This window comes from Andrena cerasifolii, chromosome 4 (genome assembly GCF_050908995.1).
Source record: "Andrena cerasifolii isolate SP2316 chromosome 4, iyAndCera1_principal, whole genome shotgun sequence".
In the NCBI taxonomy this organism is placed as follows: domain Eukaryota; kingdom Metazoa; phylum Arthropoda; class Insecta; order Hymenoptera; family Andrenidae; genus Andrena; species Andrena cerasifolii.
The window spans coordinates 12,170,758-12,190,805 of record NC_135121.1 but is presented as its reverse complement, the minus strand read 5'-3'; the positions used below and the strand labels follow the sequence as shown (position 1 = coordinate 12,190,805).

Here is a 20,048-nt window from a genome sequence, read left to right as displayed (position 1 = left end):
CCTAGTCGCCGGTGTTGGTCGGCGTGAAAACCGAAGGGAAAGGAGCAAGAAAGAAACTTTCTGCCGCGAGGCGGGAAAGTTTCAAGGAATCGTTGCTGAGGGACCACCGTGGCCATTTTAATTCCCCGATAATCAGCAGCGATCTAACGATACGAGTGGACCTTTTTTCCGTTCCGCTGCGAACGAATCCGCCGCGATTCTATTTCCACCGAGGAGCGTTCGTGCCCACGGCCCAGCGAGATAAACGAGGCTTGATAAGGGGGGAAAGCTAATACCGCGCCGCTTTCTTTCGCGCCCGCGATTATTACTTGGCGAAGAATCCGCCGTGTGCCGAAGCGGGTCGAGGAGAAAATCATTACCAGCCCGCTGGAATATCTTGCATATTCATCACACGGATTCGGCGTGGCGTTCGGCTGTCGCGATTGCTTCGGTCCATCGATTGCGGATTAACGGAAACAGAGAGCCATTTGGAGCTTCTGTAGTAGCTTACGAATCTATTTGCTCAGCCGCGCAGAAGCTTCGTAACGCGTTTAGCTTTTAAAGGTGGCCACGCACGCTCCGGCCGGACGCTGCACAGTGGTCGGGATAGGGGTGGTTAAGTTAGCGACAATCGCGTATAACTTTTAAACTATAAAAGATATCGGAATGAAATTTGCGCCAAAAAATATAAAAGGAAAAAATTATTTCATTTCATTTAATGTTTTTTTTTCACTTTTTTCAATTTAATTGTTATAAAAAAAAATGGAAACTTTTTATTTAGTAGTTTATTTAATGCTCTTTGAGCGATTGAAATCGCTTGTTGGGGAGACTTTTAGTTTTCGATTATAAGGAAAAGTCAAATGGTACTATTAGAAATTGTGACGAAATCTACAGTTTAGTTAAACATTGTTATTCATTTATTATTAATTTATTCTACGGGTTCATTCATTTCAGCGTGTTAAGAAATTCTTTATCGGGCCGGCCGGAGCGTGTGTGGCCGCCTTAACATGCAAGGTGATTCTCGGTTACGTATCGGTGCCTCAAGGATCGAGTTTTAAGCGCGAAAGGGGAAAACTGTGTTACGTAAACACGATTCCACTTTCGAATCCGAGCCCCAGAGGTCCATACGTCGGGCCGCGCTGAGAGGCCGAAAGAGAAACACGAAAGGCTCATCCGTGGGTGAATATTTAAAGAATCCTTGAAGTGGGAACGTGTATTAGAGTGTGGTAGGAGGGAGAATAAAGGGAATTTTGGAGGACAGCGGAACGAGGGAAAGTTGGATGGAGTGGGAGGAGAGAAGAGCGAGGATAAGGGATGGGGGAGAATAGGTAGATTGAAATAAGGAGGAGGGTAGAAAGAATTAGACGTAAGGTAGTAAAAACGAAAGATGGTAATAACGAGGAGATATCAAATAAAATAAATTAAGGACTCATTCCAGTTAGCGCGCCGATAAATTCAGTTATTTTCAGGAATTTATTGCGACGAAAATAATTATAGTAATGGAATAAAACTTTTTTCTATTCATTAAACGACACTCCTACAGTAAATTAAAAATATAATAGTAAGAAAATTATTGCATTTCAAATGCTTTTGAAAGCGGTCTTGATTTTTATCTTCGCGATGTGGACAAATAACGTTTCGAGAAACATGCTTTCAATGCTTTCATCTATAGAGGCCGAGCTTCTGCACAGCCCAGAAATGCCTCTGTAGAAGCTAAAATAATGGGAATTTTTCCATGAAAATTTAACAGTACATTCTTGAGGATACGTACTTCCGAAAATTGTTTTAAAAAATCATCGATTTTTTCAACCCGTCTAACCGAAATCACCCCTTAAAAGCATAAAGTAATATAGTTGAAGTAAGGATAGCATTGAGGAATGCACAAATGTCACTGAGAAAGAAGATTGCAACCTCTGAGGAACCCAAAAGATATTTTACATATTTAAACAACCCTCGTGCTGTGCACCTACTAGAAAAATAAGTAGACTAATTACACTTTGAATATTTCTTCTTAGAGCCATTTTTTTGTTAAGGTGCTCGGTGTTATCGTGAGCAACCAATCTTGGCTCGAATACCACCGTTCCTTCAACCGTTCTTTTATTTTCATATTATATTAAACACAATTTCAATAACTGTAAGGGTGCATGTAATTCATTTAGAAAGCCAATGTAGCAATCGATTGGACAAATGATTTCCAACACCTCCTTCGAAGAATACCTAGAAGTTCGATTAGAAAAAACAACCAAGATGTAAATGCTTTCAGGCTGAGCAACGCGTCGCAGCCCGCCATGCTGGTGTCCCCCAGCCTAGCCACGGTGATGATCCTCGACGACGATCACAGCGGTGTGTTCGGCTTCCCCGAGCGGGACGTGGATCTGGTGGAGAGCGTGGGCCAGTATGCTCTGGGAGTGGTGAGGTACAGCGGCGCCAGGGGACGCGTGGTCATCCCTTATCGCACCATCGAAGGGACGGCTAAGCCTGGCAAGCAGTACACGCACACCGAGGGCTCTCTCACCTTCGAGGACAACCAGACCGAGTGAGTACCTTTTCCTTCCCGTTCTCCAGTCGAAGCGCATCTACGGCTCCCAATAGATCCACGCCGCACTCTGATATTCAAGACGCGGCGTGGCCAGAGTTCGGAGCACCCCACGCACCTACTTTAAAGCACACCCTGCCTGAAACTCGAGCCAGCGGAGAATTTGCAGCGCAACGAAGACCGCGGTCGTCCGAGATTTATCGGTGACCTTAATTGGTTTCTTAGCGACTAACACCGCCCCCGTAAAGAGCTTTAGATTAGGTAATTCGTGGTCCCGATCGTTGATGGCTGGTTATCAAGGTGCTCGTTGCCGTTCTTATAGGATCCCGATACCGGGGCCCGTCGTTCCAACGGCCGATCCATACCCTCCGCTCAGGGGGATGGGAATTTATTCTTGGCCTTAATCGGATTCTCTCCGTGGCCACGCGGCCCGTGGTAGTCTAAATCGACGTTCACCCGCGCCTTTCAATGTTTCTAGAACTCCGCCGGCTGATCTGATCTCAGTAGCCTGCAATCACGCGATTTATCGTGTACTAGCGAAGGTCCGATGCTTATCGAAGCCAAGCCTTGCTTATTACTCGGTCAGCCGGATCTCGTCGATTTAGTCTAAATGATCATAGCCGAAACGTCACGATATGAGATTTCAAACGCTACGATATTTGGACAGCGATGTATATTTCAATCTGCTTAACGATTTGTGCTAGATATCGGAGATTAAAGTTTGGCGCGCTTTGCGCAAATGTGCGGCATGCGTGCCTCCTCGTTTCACGCGGGGTAAACGTCCCAGTTGCTGATAGTGTTACTGTCACTTCATAAAAACGTAACGTATAAAGAATACAAAAAACTTTATTATTAAATCGGGACTATTCTTCTTCATGTTATTATTGTACATTATTCTTCACACATTACGGCTTCTTTAAGTAAAATAAATACAGTGGCAGTAGGGGTAATGTGTTTAAAACGATCCTCTTAAGGCGTAAGTCATATAAAAAATAAAATGCACGTTGTTTAAATAAAAGTAAAGTAATTTTTGCAAGTTAGTTTATCTACCTGATTATTGTCTTAGATTAAATTTAGCTGCCTGATCAATTACATTTTTTATTCGCGTTTTTGCGAAGGCATATTAAAGGATCATTTTCTACACCTATGTGTATAAAACGATCCCTACGAGGGATCCTTAGGAAAATAACCCCTCGGATCATTTTATATCTACAGATAATGAATAAGACGAACCTTAAAAAGCACTGATTTATTTAAATAAAAACAGAAATTGAACTGAGTCACAAAATATGCGACCATAATAAATTGAAACAATTTTTTTAAAGAAATCAAATCTTAGATAATTTTTGCTACATAATCGGTGAGTAGAAACACTTAAAATCAACTAACGAACACAAGAAAATGAGATCAGCTTCACAGGCTCAAATTTTTTCGCGCACCCCCTGGGATTCCTGGGGTCATTCCACCCTACTCGAGAGGGATCATATGACCCCAAACATCCAACTCACATTCAGTGGTTGAACATAACGTGAAATTATTACATTCGGTAACCAAGCACGCATTAAATTACTGTTGAATTGTCATTAAATCTGTCACACTAAGCCGTTCACTTGACGACGTACGGGCTGAACTTTCGAACACCGATATTACGAAATAGCACCACTAATAGCCGCAGAACAGCCAGGGATCATTTTACCCTGAGGGATCGTTTTAGACACATTTCTCCTAATAGGGACACTGGCGGTAATTGGGACACCTACCCCAGCTTCTCTATTCGTTCCCGACCGTCGTGACGATTGCGTCCCTTGTATTCTTTCAACGTAGAACTAACTTACATATATACTTTTATGTTAAAGTCTTCCATAATAAAAAAATAATAATCACAACGATTTACTTACGGTCGAACTGACACTGCGAAACATCAGCGTTGCCACGATTTTTCGAGAACACTTTCTGTGCACCTATTCAGAGCCTGCTGGCATCTGTGCAGTTCTCACGCAGTCGAAGATCAACGAATCCTCGGCTGACAAAAGCCTGGCAATCAGCTGGAGCCCCCTCGCGGGGGTTACTTCGCCGGGAATATTATATCCCACCCCGGTGGGCGTGACTAATGGAATTTAAATGCGCCGATTGCGCTCGATCGGACGAATTAAAACGGTTAGCGTGACGGCAGAGGGGCGAAACGCGAGGCGTAATCCCAGCGAGGCTGTGTAAACGATCGGCCGTTATCGTGGCGCGATCGATGATTATCAATCGTCCACGGAGTAATTAGACCGCGGAACGATGCTCGATGTTCATACGTAATGCACACCGCCGGCGAGTGGCTTGCACGCTGATAGACCCGCGAGAAATCGTCGGGGAGCACGCGAGCCGCCCGAGTGCTCCTAAGGAAATCGTGGGCCATCACGCGATCGGCTCGAGAGCTCGCGAGCAACTCCGCGGTCCTCGCAGCACGGGAGCAATCTAGGTTTCGAGCAGCAGCGCGTTTGTCAGCGAATTCTACGGTCAAGGTGACCGCGAAGATCGAGAAATTTCTTTCCCGAGATTAACGATTCCTTGTCCAGCTTCAAGGTCCACGATCCCCCAGTTTTTTTTTTGTTTTAAATAGGGCTACCGAATCGCGCGTGTTCGGTAGCGACAGGTGAAATAAAATCCATCGACCGCCTGGTGGAATATAAAAAAAAAGATGTACGCGAATAGACCAAGGGTACGCGCATCGATTAGAAGGAGAAGGAGCGCCGCAATCGCGGTCTTAGGGTACACGATCACGTTGGAGCTGCGATGAGAGCGGCGGTGAGAGCGAAGCGTTGAAAGATATTCTGTAGTTTTATAATGGAAGTGTTCAGATTGAATCAGCGAGCAGAACTAGGCTTTAACTAAGAGGTAGGGTTTATAGAAAAACCGACTTTTCAACAAACCGCTTATCGAATTCCACTATTCCCAAAAAAAAACGGTTAAAACGGTTTTCGAATTTTCACAAAAAATATGTAATTAAAACAGTGTATAAATATTTGTTCTTATTTTACATATGTTCAGTTTCCTTCGTGTTTATGGTATTACAAAAATATAATAAAATAAAATATACTGTATCTATACAAAATCAAATAAATAAATAAAAATTGAATTAATTAAAATCCGTACAATTTTTTAGTTCATTAATTCTGATATATAAGACAGGTTTGTTAAATTTAAAACCCGCTTTTCGAATTTTACAAATTAATAAATAAAAACCGGTTTTCAAAAACCGACAAACCCTACCAGAGGTCTCTTATAGTTTCTGTCCCAGCTCCAACGTAAAATTACATCTTACTCACCCCCCTGGCTTGGGAAAAAAATCACTTATTTCTTAAATCTGATCTTTATTAATCTTTTACTAAAAAAGTGAATACTTATTTGTTCAAAGAACCAACCACTTGTCGCCTGTCAACTTGACTGTTTCTAAAAGTTGGCTCCGTGGAAAAAAGTCTTAGGACGCCATTGAGAAGTACCCTTACGCGGAGAACACAAGCGCCATGGTGGGGAATTAAGCAGAAAATCACGCGACGAGAAGTGCGGCAGGAATCGAAAGATGCCCCCGTCGACGAGCTCGTTACCTTCCCCCGACCTATTATCGATGAAACAATTAATGTCCTCGCGTCTCGCGAACCGAGATTTACCCAACGACCGGCCGGCTAACGAAGTTACGAGCCGCTCGGGCAAATCAATGAAAAACGACGGCCGAGCTGGGGACGGGGAAAAAATGTTTGCCAAACGAGCCGCATCCACTGTGCTGCGGCGACAGGCATTTTTTAATCAAATTTAATATACCGCTCGACGCTGCCGCGCGGCCCCGCGGCGTAAAACTCGCTCGCTGTATTTTTCACACGGTTTATCGGAACTCTCGATTTCGCGACGCTTCCACCGATATGGGAGATTCTTTTTTTAACATCAAGGTTGTAGTTCTGTCGTAATTAGCGGGGAAATTAAACGGGATGGGGTCGGTGGTCGTTGGAATAAAGATCGGCGTGGAAATAGTCGATGGGAATGGCTTTGGCTTACTAAGGCTGCTCGCATCGATCGTTTCAACCTTGGTCCTCTACGCGTCGCGATGCTCTGCTGTCGCTGGTGCTAACAAATCAACGCACGACGAATGGTCGAGAGGGATTTTTCTCTACTAACAGAGAATTACAACGATTGTAAAACTACGCAGCATGGAGTGATCTTTCTCTTTGGAAATCCTGAGTTACGGCAGAGATGGGCAAAATTTTTGTTTAAATACAAATTTCGAATAACGAATTAAAGTCAAACAAATTATTCGTCATGCGTCGGATAAAGATAGCACAGGTTAGGGAATAAAGTTAACCCTTAAAGTTAAAGTTAAAGTTGTAAAATTTGTTCCACGCTGAAGTTGAAACGCTCGACGAAAAGAAAAATTAACATTATTCGTGAAATAATCTAATAAACTTAAAGTGACTTTCATTTGATCTGTTATTTAAATAATTTTTAATCCAGTCGATGCCCTTCTCTGAGTTAGGGTGCGTACGTTCTACTGCGTCTGACTTATAACGGCCTTGTTCCACTGGCAGACGCAGGCTGCTTCACTCTCGCTTCGGTTGCCGTTGAAAAGATGCTCGAATCTACTTGTACTAACTACCGAAAGGCTCGAGTTCCGGCTGAACCTGTTAGACCCGTCGTTAGTGCGCGTGTTTCGTTTAATTCCTCGCAGCAGTTAAGGGGGTTAATTTCGCCGGGTGTAACAAGCATCGTTGGAGCGAGCGTCGAGGAGGAATTACGCGGGGGAAACGCGAAGTAATCGAGGCCAGTAGGCAACGGTAATGGGGATCGCCTCCGCGAATTCGTGACCAGCTCTGATGTACGCGCGATCTTACCTTTACGGCCGCATTAGCTTTTCCTGCGGCCTTCCACCGATGCCTGTGCTTCTTCCACTATTAACTGGCGAGAGCCACGAAACACCAGCTCCTAAGAGTGCGCGCATTGCAAAGGTACTTCCCCTGCGAAGCTTCAAAGCACGTCGACTTTGTTACACTTAGAAAAACGAACGGGGGTGAACAAGTCACGCGAGCAATGTCGTCAGAAGTTTTGTGAAACAATGAGCGGAAAAGCTTAACTCCTTCTGCGTGTTTCGCTTAATATTTACATATTCATAGGGACCATTTCCCCCCACACGCGCCTCGGCAAAGTCAGAAGGAAGCGGAGCCTTTAGTCACCCCAGTGCGAGGAGATAGTATTCAGCTTCGGAGCCCATCGAGTTTGTAAAACACCGGTCGAATTTTCTGGGGCCGAGTAAATCCGGAGGGATAGACCACGCGGAAGCGCCGAGCACCGCGCGGATTCGTTTCCAAAGCTCTCCATCGCGTGGATTCCGAAGGGAAGGCAGCGCTCCAGAAACGGGAGAGTCGTCGCGCGGGAGCCCGCGTCACCGCCTGGAGAGATAGAATTCTCGTCCCCTCTGTTTCGAGACAAATGACTTTCGTCTCGCGGCCTCGCAGCGCTGGGAATGTGGACGAAAAGTCGAGAGGGAAGAGCATCCCTCCTCCCTTCGACGGATACCATCCATCCTCCCTCGACGCGTTGAGGTTCGACGAGCTAGAAATTTGTCTGCGCTTCGACGGTGAAAAGTGTGCGACGTTAACCTGGCAAATGGCTTGTCTCTTTGCACCGCGTAACGTGTACCACAGTCGCGGGCGTTCTTAAGTAAATCGATGCCACGTACGAGCAGAGGCTGAATTGCTTCAGCTGGGGCAATAAAAATGTCCAAAGGCCCGCGGTGCATCGTTGCAATCGACAGAGGGGTGGCAGTGGTAACGCGGGACAAAGAGTGTATCGAGAGGCGTCTCGAGCGAACAAAAAAAGCTCGAGCCCGTAAATGGGCCAATAGAGGGGCGGGAAGCCCCTGGAATGCAGCGTGTTACGCCCCCGCGCACCCTTCGCTCGCTGGCCAGTCGGGCAACCCCGTTCTCGCTTCTCAAGTGCTGAACACCCTCGTATCTCGCCCACCTCCTTGTCTCCCAGCCTTTCGACTTAAAAACCGCAAACACACCTGGGGTCGTGGTGGTTGGTAATCGAGGGTCGCCGATCGGGGGAGGAGGAATTCGCTCGAGCAAACGACTCCATCTTTGTCGCTCGCCGTTCCCCTCTGGACGCGGGGAATACACAAGGGTGTGTTCTTGAAACTTGAAGGCGGAGGAGTCGGTTCGCAGCGCGGAGGTTATTACTCCTTATTACTCGACGAAGCTTATTCCATTCGATCTTCAATCCTCCCTGGTTCTAGGGGGAAAGCAATTTAAGCTGCTCCCCGGCGGGGTAGAATTTTCAACTCTGGACAGCCCGACGGATCCAGGCAAATCCCGTCGAGGGCAACGTTAATTCCGCGTGGTCTCGGCGAAGCTCGATCGATGGGACGCGAAAGAAATTTAGTAAGGAAAAGAGGGAAGGAGGAGAAGTCGTTCGCATATTCGCACCGGTGGTAAAGGCTCCCTCAAACCAACGCGACTATTCGGTGGCAGCGGAAATGTTTCGCGTTGGTCTCAGCAAACCCATAAGCGGTCATGTATAGTAAACTGCCGCGAATCCATCGCGGCGAAATATTCGCGACCCCCGCGAATAATCGCCTCGGTTTGGAGCAGAGATGGGCAGAATTTTTATTTGAATAAAATTTCGAACAACGAATAAACGTTGGAAAAATTATTCGTCACGTGCCGAATAACGTAAACTCGTGTTGACGAACGAATGCTGACGTTTCTTTAAGGTTTTAATCGTTATTCGGAATTTTATTTAAATAAAATTTTTTCCCATCTCCGCTTCGAGGGAGCCTTAATTCTCCGAACCTCGCGACTATCGCGTCACACGAGGTCGAAGCTTTGATCGCGCTGGTATTTCAAAGGAAACAGAAACGGGAACGCCGCCATCCTCGCTGTTTATCGATTCAAATATTTAGAGGCGATGGGGATGGCGGTCCGGGAGATTCGCGAGCGGGAGAATGAAGGACGCGGAGTGCGTTCCGTGCGAGGAGCATCGCGAGCGTCGGGGGTGGCGTCGCTGCGCGGCTTGAATGGAAACACCGATGTTTTCCGCGAGCAGTAAATCCGCGAGAAACCACATCGATTGCTAGGCGAGCGAATTTTCGAGTCACGAACGATGTGCACGCGTTTGTTCGGCTTTCTTCCGTCGAAGACGAATTCCGATGTTCCTCGACGGGACCAGGGGTTGGAATTCGCAATTATACGGGGACGTGAGGCGTATGAATTACCGCGGGCGATCGGAGACCATTTCTGATAAGCTCGTGGAATGGAAACACCTTCCTCCCTTCCCAGCTCGATAGGTGGTGGCTTGTTACCTCACCTTCTCCTTGAATTTTATTTCAAGCTTTCTTTACTGCATCCCCAGCGGTACATTAGTCACGCAAATTCAGCATTAAGAGGACCTTCTGGTTAAAACACTCGAAAAATGGGTGATTTTCATGAATTTTTTACAAGAAGATGCTAAACGTATCCTAAGAAATGGTTTCAGTAATTATTAATACACTCGTTACGGTACAACACATTTTGTTCCAAGTTTTCGGTCTTAATGCATTTTCAAAAAGAGATGCCTAAACGGTAACCATGAAATTTACTCACGGACCGTCTAAAATTAAAAATCCGAAAAATTTCGTAAAATCTATATCAATGGCTATCGCATTATCCTCTATCGCGACAAAAAAAAACACTAAAACTACGATGATTACTGCACATTTCAATGAAATAGTGCAAAAAACCCGTAATTTTATGCATAAATGTGCAGATAAAAAAGAAATCCCTGTTTCAAAAAATTATGTTAGAAGATAATAATAATAATAATTCTTCATTGCACAGTAGACTTTACAATAGTTTAGACCGAAGGGTCCCTTTAGGAGTCGTGACCCTTATCCTGTTACACTCCGCGTAGCTGCTAGGAGCCCGGCGGATTTATTTCTATTTCCCGGCGTAACTAAGTGGACTGATTGATGGGGAAATCGAGTGGCCCGGAAATCTCGCGATACGCGGGCAACGAGTTAACGCGAGGGGATCGCTTTGAAGCGTCCTAATGACGCCCGTTGCAGTGGCGCTCATTAAGGGACTTTCGAATCGGAGAAGTTGGTCGTCGGAGCGTCGATGGCGCGGAAACTTGGGGCGAAAGCTCAAAGAGGACCTGCTCGAAACTTCCCCGCGGCTGGAATTTCATTCGGCGAGGAAGGGATGGCCCGACTTTTCCGCGGGGAGTTGGCCTCGTCGGGTTCGACTCCAAGTCAAGACTCGTTACACCTTTCATCGCCTCGCTAATTCGCGCAATTTACATCCAGCGCGGTTTTTCTAAGCACCTAACTAGACTGGTTGCCTCGAGGGCTGTTGAACGTTGAACGCCGCCAGTCCAACCCTCGTAACGATTCTGTGATAGATAGATCGGGAGGATTTATCGGTTTCTGGATGGGGGTGGAGAACTCGACGAAGACTGTCGACGAAGATCGCCTGGGGGGTGGAGGAACATTGTACGCTTGCTGCGGAGGGTCTCTATTCCAAGTTCTGTACACTTTGAAAGAACACTGCAGGGTTCAGAATAAGTCGAATGTTACGAAGTGGAGGACCGATTGTGGTAGTTGCTAATATCGTGTATCTTAAGATATTTTACGTTATATTTCCTATTTGGCACTAATTTACACGCAAATTAATGTCTGAATTGTTCGTTTTTCGTTAATTAAAAATAGAGTTTTTAAAATAAAAAATCCTTCGTTCATCTACTAGTCTTTGGTATATAAAAGAAGTCTGCAAAAGTTTAAACCAATCGATACAGCGGTTTCCGAAATATCTTGCTCACCGATATCAACACAGCTTCCGTGAGATTGGCTGTTATTCATTCGTTTCTTAATGTTTTTCTATAACAAAATTACCGAGAGTTGCTGCATATATGTACTTTTAAAGTAAGCGAATAGTTGTAAAAAAATATACAGCAGATATTCCACAAAAAATTCCCGAAAATCGCGTTCTTTTTCGAAAGTTGACTAGACACAACCCATTAAGGGGTTACTCCACTTCGGAGCCTAAATAAATGCAGCTATGTTTAAGATTTTTTTTTGAGAAACTGATAAAGAGAACGAAAAATTTATAGGAGAGCATTTGTTGTACAACTATTGAAGTATACGAAAAATATTTGATAAAAAAAGACCACTTTGTTTGCAGTCCTCGTTGCCCATTTATTTAATATTTTCGCCGTCACGCGTCGTTCCTATTCATTAATCAGAAAGAAATTGATGAGGTCCGATTTAGGAGAGCAGCGCAACATTGCCGGCCCTCCGCAACTTGTAGAATTCGAATGTCTTCGCGTGCGGACGGTCCCTGAAAAAGGGCAGATTACGAGCACGGATCCCCGAACACCCCCGAAGATTAATCGATGAACAGACCCACGCCCACCGTTCTCACTCTCTACCCTTCGTTCTGTATCCACTGCACCCTTTCCCGCTCGGCCCGGCCCGCCCCCTCTGCCCCCACCCCTCTGATTGCGCGTTCGAAATTTACGAGCGGGACTTTCGCCGGGGTCATAATTTTCCACGGTTTCGGGAATGAATTCGAACATTCGCGGGACGGGATCTTCCGCGTGACGCGAATAAATCCTCCATTTCTGCCGTCGTAAATCCTGCCCGCTTGGCAGATTTGCTCCTCGGCCCCGAAGGGCGCCGCCCACGCCCCAAACTGCTTCCTGTTTTTTCCTCCCCGTCGCGCTCCCCGCCCGACCACCGCGCCCCCGGTATCTTCGGGCGGGAGCCCCTCTTATTACGCTGAAAAGGAGACTGGAAGAGCTGGCAGCGGGGTAGAAGCTCCCCGCTATCTTCGAGAAGACAACGGAAAGGTCAATGGCCAACCCTCTCGCACGCAAATAGGCAAACGCTTAAGGCACCCCTGTCTGCGTGAACTCGCAACACCTCCGCGGAGCTCTTTGCCCGAGGTTTCCTGTTAATTTCACGATACAATAACGGGGTGAAGGGTTCCACGGGGCGCTGCTTGCTCTAATTGCGCTCGGGAGGGGAATACGCAAATCGAGGGTGGGATAAACAATGCGTGCTTGTCGAAGGCTGCGAGGCTATCGAAAGAGTAAATTTTCTGCTTACTGTGTTTGAATTGAAAAGGTTTCGCTGTTTCTAAACAGCTGGGATTTTTGTTTGAAAGACTCACGTGTGAAAGAAGACGTCCTTTTCTATGACGAGAGGAGAGGAGCATAGTAATGAAAGGGAAAGTCACTGTTAACCCTTCATGGTCACAGTGGGTCCAACAGACCCACTTTTTAACATTGGAGCTTGATACCGGTAAGTTCATGGCTTTACTTTCCGATTTTTTTTGGTACATGTTGTCAGTTCATCTCTTACTAAAACGCGACTATTCTATATTCTACTATGTTCAAAGTGTGTATTATAATTTTTGGGACTCGATTGCACCGATACAGTTCGTAGGGTAACTGTTTAAAAATCAGCTAGGTCCATTGGACCCAGTGTGACAACCGCGGAACTTTACAGAAGTGCGACCACGAAGGGTTAAAAGGGCGACCCGTTGGGGGTGCGTTTCGACCGGGAAATATGAAATAAGCGTAGATGGAGACCCACGCAGTCCTCTGGCCGCAGGATCACCGTAATACCCCCCAGCGAGACGGTGATGGGATTATCCTTCGATAGACCAGACACATATGTCTCAGCAGCGTCTGACAACAACGTGGGGGACCAGTACGATTCGTCAAACGAACCAACGAGACCGCCTGCCCGTTTGACCGCGATGGGTGCGGCTGTTCCGGGGGTGGGAAGACTGATTCCACAGTGTAGCACGGATGGGGGATGAGATAAGAGGCGAAATATTCGAGGTGGATTTTGTGGAAGACACTTTCCGCGATCTTTAACTCTGGGGGCTTGAATGGGCGTGATTAGAGGAGTAGAAGATTACGCTTGTTCCCCGCATTGATCACACACAAGCATCTCTACACACACAAACAGAAATATATGTACTCGATCCTGATTGAAGTATATGCGATTTACAAACCGATTTTTGCAGCAATGCCGTGTACTGTGACTGTGTTACAAAGTTTCACGAGATTACACCACTTTTCAGGCTCCCGAATGTGGAATTATCGGACGGAACCATATATTACTGTAATCGCGTCGTAAATCGTTGAAAAATCGGTGCGCGCGTTAATTCGAATTGGCGATTAAAACGGGGGGAGGCAGAGAGGATGGGAATTTCGCAGAAGTCGGAGGATCGCGACGGAACGATAAAGGGTACGTGGCGCGTGGGTGCGAGGGATGTAACTCGTTATTTGATCGCGGGCTATTGTAGATATAAATGCGTTTCGAAATAATTACTCCCCTAATGGACGCTGCAAATGAAGAAAGAGTGGTCGCGGCGGGTTGTAATTTCTGGCCTCGTTAGGGCAATTTATTCCCTTTCCGGCTGTTTCTTATCCTCTCGTGCTTCCATCTGCCTTAAGTGCATAGGCTGCCACCTTCCCGATGTAACGAGACAATGCTGTAACTCGTGTATGCTTCTTGGGAGGCTGCTGGCTGCACAGACTCCGGGCTCTCTCGTATTATTTCAGACGCTCAGGCACGCATTTTGATGGGTCTGATTTTTAACTCCGCTTCCATGGAATTCTTAATTAAATCTCCAACAAAAGCTTTCGACAAGCTCAGTCAACTAGCACCGAGGGGTGGCTAAAGAAGCTGCATAAAATTAGGACACTTTATCGATGACCTACAGTGACTCGCAGTTTTCTCTGCATAGACTCAGGGGACTAACTAATTGGGAAAGTCACTGCCTTGTTTTTTTTCATCACAAATACAGTGGTATTACTTAATCCTTTGTTTTAATAAGGAAAATAAGGCTACAGGTAGTGTTCCTGATTTCACGATATTTTTTGTTTCTCGAGAAATCAGAAATCAGATCATACTTCTCGAGAATTCTCAAGAAGGAATGCTAACTACAGGCATAGCATTAACATCAGTGGGGGATTTAAGGAAAAAGGTCCGATTGGCAAACGTTTCTAAGAGCCCATATTTTCGGGAAAATGAAGAGGTAGTTTACTAAAAACGGGGTAAGTTTAGTATGGGTCCGTGGGGGCCTTCAGGGCCCCATCAGCCACCCGTTAAATCCACCACTGGTTAACAGTCCCTCGTGAAAAATACGTAGGCGAACACTTGCACCTGCTTGAAATTCTTCAGAATTTTATGCAGCTTTCTTAGAAAGAAACAGGAAGACGTGTTTCTTCTTCAGCGCAACGTTACGTGTGTTTAACGATAACCCAGCAAGAAAGCTTGTCATCCCCCGTGGCATCCCCGTGTTTTCCCCAGTTCGATGCTATTTCTTTACCGTCGATGGTGCAGCGGTTCGTGCATTAGCGGGGCATTTTCGCGAGCGTATCCGATTGCACGTGGAATTAGTCTCCTCTGGATATCAGTGTCAACCCCCGGCGGACAGGCTTGTTCACAAGCAACGATCTAATTTCGCTGGGAAAATCGATAGGGCGAGCGGGCCTGTTGTCGCGCGACGGTAAATTGCCCTACCACGCTACACATCCACGATTATTGCAAATTCTTCGGGATTTATCGGCCGATTTACACGCTGAATTCTACCCTCGAAACGCCGCGCGCTCCACGATAATGCGTTACTCGCAGACGGCAAGCAAAGGCGTTCCGGGGTAGGCGGGCAATTTTGGTGTGACGCTAAAGAAAAGCATAATAAGGGAGTAGCCTTCTTACTTTAATTAAAAATTTACAAATATTCACTTTTATTAGTACAAACATAATAAAGATCAGTTTTTGAAAATAAGCTATTTCTTCGCAACTACCCCTTTTGCCCCCTGGACGCCCATGACGCCAAGGGAGAGTTCAGTTTTTCGGGCTCCGATTTTCCGCGAACGATTCCTCTGTGAAATCTAGCGCCTCGTAAATGCACAGCCCTCCCGGTAAAGCTACGATATTATTGGCGATCGTGCACTGCCAGAGATTGGGCATGGAAAATTTGACTTATCGGCGGGAATAGGACAGAAGAATCGCGGAGCGGAATTCTATCCACGGAATCGTGGCCGTTGATAAATCGGGCCGATCAATTCGATGGTAAAGCTCCTCGCGTAGAGAGAAGATGGCGGGGAGCGGGAATTTGTTACTCGGTGTTTTACGTAGCCGGGCACCGCTTGTACGGATTGATAAATCCATACTGCGAAAGGGCGTTCCTCCGGCACGGCGGATAGAGTTTCGCGCTCCGATGACAGCTGCCGATGCGATATCGGCCCGCGCGAGAGGGATTCTCGAATTTTCACACCGCGATAGAGATTTTATTCCCTCGCTACGTAGCTGCCGTACAGTTCCCTATTTAGCATACCGTTCACTCTTCACCCGTAAAACCTTCGGAGCTCAGCGAAGCTCGCCCCATAAGCTTCTTCAAAACAACGGCCGCGTCACTGATCGATCGGCCTCCACCTCCGCGCGACGCGAGAACTACTGTCCCGAGACGCGGCTCTCGTTTCGGCCGCGATAAACACCTCCTCCCTCGGGGCTATCGCCAGGGGAACTTGCGCGTTTAAACGGATAGAGAGTCGGAAAGTTGCCCGAGCAAAATGGCAACCGTTTCTCCAGCGATGCGTGCTCCGGGGAGAAGAACGAGCGTGAATGCTCGACGAGAATGCGGGCGGTGTTTTCAAGGTAAATACGTACGTGGAGGAATATCTGTTGCGTGCTCCGGGTATGAAAACTCGGAAGCTGCAAGTATCGCTCGCAGCTTTTGCGCGAAGCCTGATAGAATATGCGAGGACAGACACGATATCGACATCCGCTGTATCTCCGAGAGTCAAAGTGCTTTTATAAATGCCCTGACGACCCTTCAGAACCACTTGTTCGCCAGAGGGTGAGATCGTACACTTTGAAGGGCGGCGTTCCACGCTGGCTGCTTATCCGTCACGACCGTCACCCCATTATCAATATAAAAGCTCGTTAATTAAATTCCCCCGCGTAATTGTTCGACGGGATTGATGCTGTTTCCTGACTAACGAGGTGGCGTTTTATCTCAATGGCTGTCAATCACCGCGGTCGGGTTTCTCTTAAATATATACAAACACAATATTATTTCGAATCTATACTAATCCACCTTCTTATCTACGTCTATAATGTCTATGCTATTATATAGATTTGAAGTTGCACACTTTGAAATGCGTTTTTATAATAAATATTAATTGCACTCACCAGTGTGTTACATTAGTTTGTTCGTCTTGACAAGGGGAAGGTTTTAACAGTTTTACTTTTTTTTAAATAATCCACTGACTCGCTCACTCATTACGATTTCTCTGGAACCACGGAACCTATGAGTATGAAAGGTAGGTGTTCCTCTTAGTCCCTGGGTGCTCGCTATCTTTTTCAAAATTCCGTCCCCTTCACCAAAAAGATATAACCCGGGTAACGCCGGCAACTTTACGCTAGTGCAGGGTAGACCGCGGGCGATAGTAACAGGGGGGCGATTGTAACACGTTAAATATCTCAAAATATATGATGGATATTAACACAAATTTTGGATATATGATGAAGAATGACATTTTGAATACACACATCGATATCCTAACAGTATAGATACACAATAGACATGCATAGTGGAGAAAATAACTTTTCGATACCCTAAAGTAACTGTTTCTTATTGACTTCAAATTGTAATATAAACACTCCCTTTGCAAGTACGTGTTTTCTCTATTTTTTAATATTTAAACTGGCCATTTTTAAAGTAATACTGATCGTTACTTATCACTTTCAAGTGTCTCGTTAATAAAAAATTATAATTTAAGTTCAAAAAGCTGGCCGGGGGCGATTGTAACATCGGCAGTCGGGGTCGGTTGCGCCTAGTGTTCCTTCTCGAGAATACTTTCTCGAGAATTTTATAAATGCTTATTTCTTATTTCTCAAGAAATACTATTTTTCTCGAGAAACTTAAGTCTGCGAAAATTATTATAAACGTCATTTATTTTCGGGCTTGAATTTTTAGTTAGTTCAATTTGTATATTACTAGTTAATCGCGAACGTATAAACACTTCTACAATTTATAATAAATCTTATTAGTAGCATTAGAACCTATACGAATTACAATAGAAAATCTCAGTAGAGAAGATTCGACATTATTGACTGGCGAAGGTGCTCTTAAAACCGCAGAATTGTTTATAAATTTTACTTTTTCATTTATTATAATAATTGAAATCAATAAATATTTTAATTTTGTAAAGTTAAATTTGTGCTACTATCGACTCCATGCAGTGTTACAACCGACCCGAGGTGAGGGACGGTTCTAACACTTTCTCCGCTTCTCATTCTGTATTAATAACCGGAATATTATTTGACATACAGCGAAACTGTTGTTGCTCAAATAATGTCAGATAAGTAAGTAACATTTTCGTAAAAGAAACCGTTGTTGTAACTGTAATAATTTTTGCGTAATCTTATTCCAAAGTCGAAGTGTTACTACCGCCCCCGGTCTACCCTACTACAAATATAATAATGATCCAATCAACCGATGTAGGAATTAACCTTTTCTCAGTATCTGTTAATTCATCCCACAATTCTCTTTATAGAAAATTAAGCGACCATCACCGTATTTATTAATTGAGCTTACCACTGTAGTACGCTATTTCATTTAACCATAATGTATTCAGGGTAAGTACTAAAGGGTTTCTCCCCGCTGATTTAATAATAGTAACAAATGCAATAATAATACAATTTAATGGATCAACTTACACAAAACAGCATCCCACAAAACCGATTGTAAAAGTTGCAAAGCGTGAAACAAGAGAACTGATGCCTCTGAAATATCCCCCGACAGCCGACACTCTGGCCCGTCTCTCTCTCTTTCTCTCTCTCTCTCTCTCTCTCTCTCTCTCTCTCTCTCTCTCTCTCTCGAAACAGAGAAGCAGCCCCTGAATAATTCGCGAGAGGTTCGCCTTCCTCCGGCCGTAATCCCGATGCTCGTGGCAGCGGCGTTTAAAATTTCAAAATTCGAAAGGCCACGGAGCCGAAAGCAGCTGGTACTTAGCGCGTGCGGTTCGAGAAAGCCGGATAAATTTCATTCGCGGTCTGGCATTGTGAATCACCCGCTCCCCCGTCGCTGAAACTCGCAAGCTCGTTAATTTCTGAGCAGCGCCCGCTGCGGAAACTTGCCGCGAAATTTCAATGTCCTCGAATATCCCCCGCGTTAATTAACCTCTTCGAACCCTCTTTCCATCAGGATCGAAGCAGCCCGCGAACGGCGCCTGGCCATTGTCGCGTCTCCAGGCAGTCAGAGTGATTAAACTCGCCGAGGGAAATGACACGTCGCTGCTGTCGGCGGTTTTACAGGAATTGCGCCGACGCGTCATAAACCGCCTTTGTGGAAAATCAACCCCTCGTCGATGCTCCGTCGAAGATGTTCGGGCTCCGAGGGACCACCTGCCCTGCCATTCAGCTCTTGCGTTTATTTGGGCACTTCTCACGCGTTTGTAGAGGCTCGTGATGAATTAGGGGCGCGACCAAAAGAGGGGTGGTCGTGAATAAAGTGGGAAACCATTAGATCGTGTTCGACGCGTCACGCTCTACGGCGACCTCTATAACTTGATTGAAACTCTATATTTTGTCACACAACAATTCTAAAACACTGTCCACTACATGCACATTTAAACCCCATGTCAATGACTTTCCTACGAAGTATGGATATCTAACATAAAATTCCAAAAAATTGCACTTTTTCCGGGCCTCAAGGTGCTGCTCCCCCTTAAGACGCAAATGAAATTTACATAAATTTGTATTCAACACAATGATATATTAATCCTTAAACTAACAACAGGAACTTCTGCATTTCAGTCTCGTGAATTTTGAAGGGTGGTTTCACCCCCTAAACATGCGAAACGTGCAATTACTTTTCGATCCTCTGAAATATTTTCAAAAAACCACAGCAATCGGTGGTGGACACCTAAAAACCTCTCTTTGACAGCGGAAAAAAAATATTGAAATTGGCAGAAATTCCAGGGAGTCATTTCGTGCGATTCAAGGGGCTTGAAATTTTAGAGAGGGACACTTTTTTTAGAGGGAGGGGATTGAAGGATGCAGCGGCGTACATCACGGCGCTAATTAAGGCGTGGAAGAAACGCGAGCGCGTTAATTACGCGACGTATCAATTAATCGCAGCGGGATTGTAATGGCAATTACTTTTCAGGGCGGTTATCTCTGTGGACGTTTCGAAGTGCATCACTGATGCGAGTTCGTTAGCGTCGTTCGACGCAGGAAGCCTGATTAATTAGGTAGCTGGAGGGGGAGGGGGCAGGTTTATTTAAACGGGAAATTAATTATCGTCGCGGGTGCAGGCGAGAGAAGAGGCTGTGGATAAATAGTAAATTCGCGACCAGACGTGTGTATTGTTCGACTAATCACCCTGAGCAACGCGACACTGTACTTTATCCCCGCTTCAGGGGATACGAATTAATCTTTCCATCGCTAATAACGTTTTCCGGTAATCTACGGCTGACGGTTGACGGGATTTGTACG

At 45.6% G+C, this 20,048-nt stretch overlaps 1 protein-coding gene across 3 annotated transcripts in view; it reads left to right on the top strand.

Moving 5' to 3' along the window:
• Nucleotides 1–20,048, top strand: part of Calx (sodium/calcium exchanger 3) — a 120,614-nt gene that overhangs the window by 7,983 nt on the left and 92,583 nt on the right. For all 3 annotated transcript variants that reach the window (XR_013085255.1, XR_013085254.1, XM_076811451.1), the window contains exon 2: nt 2,243–2,515. Coding sequence is in view for 1 of the 3 variants with exons in the window: in XM_076811451.1 (XP_076667566.1) it covers nt 2,243–2,515 (273 nt within the window). In the remaining 2 variants the exon portion in view is untranslated. The remainder of the gene's footprint in view (nt 1–2,242; nt 2,516–20,048) is intronic.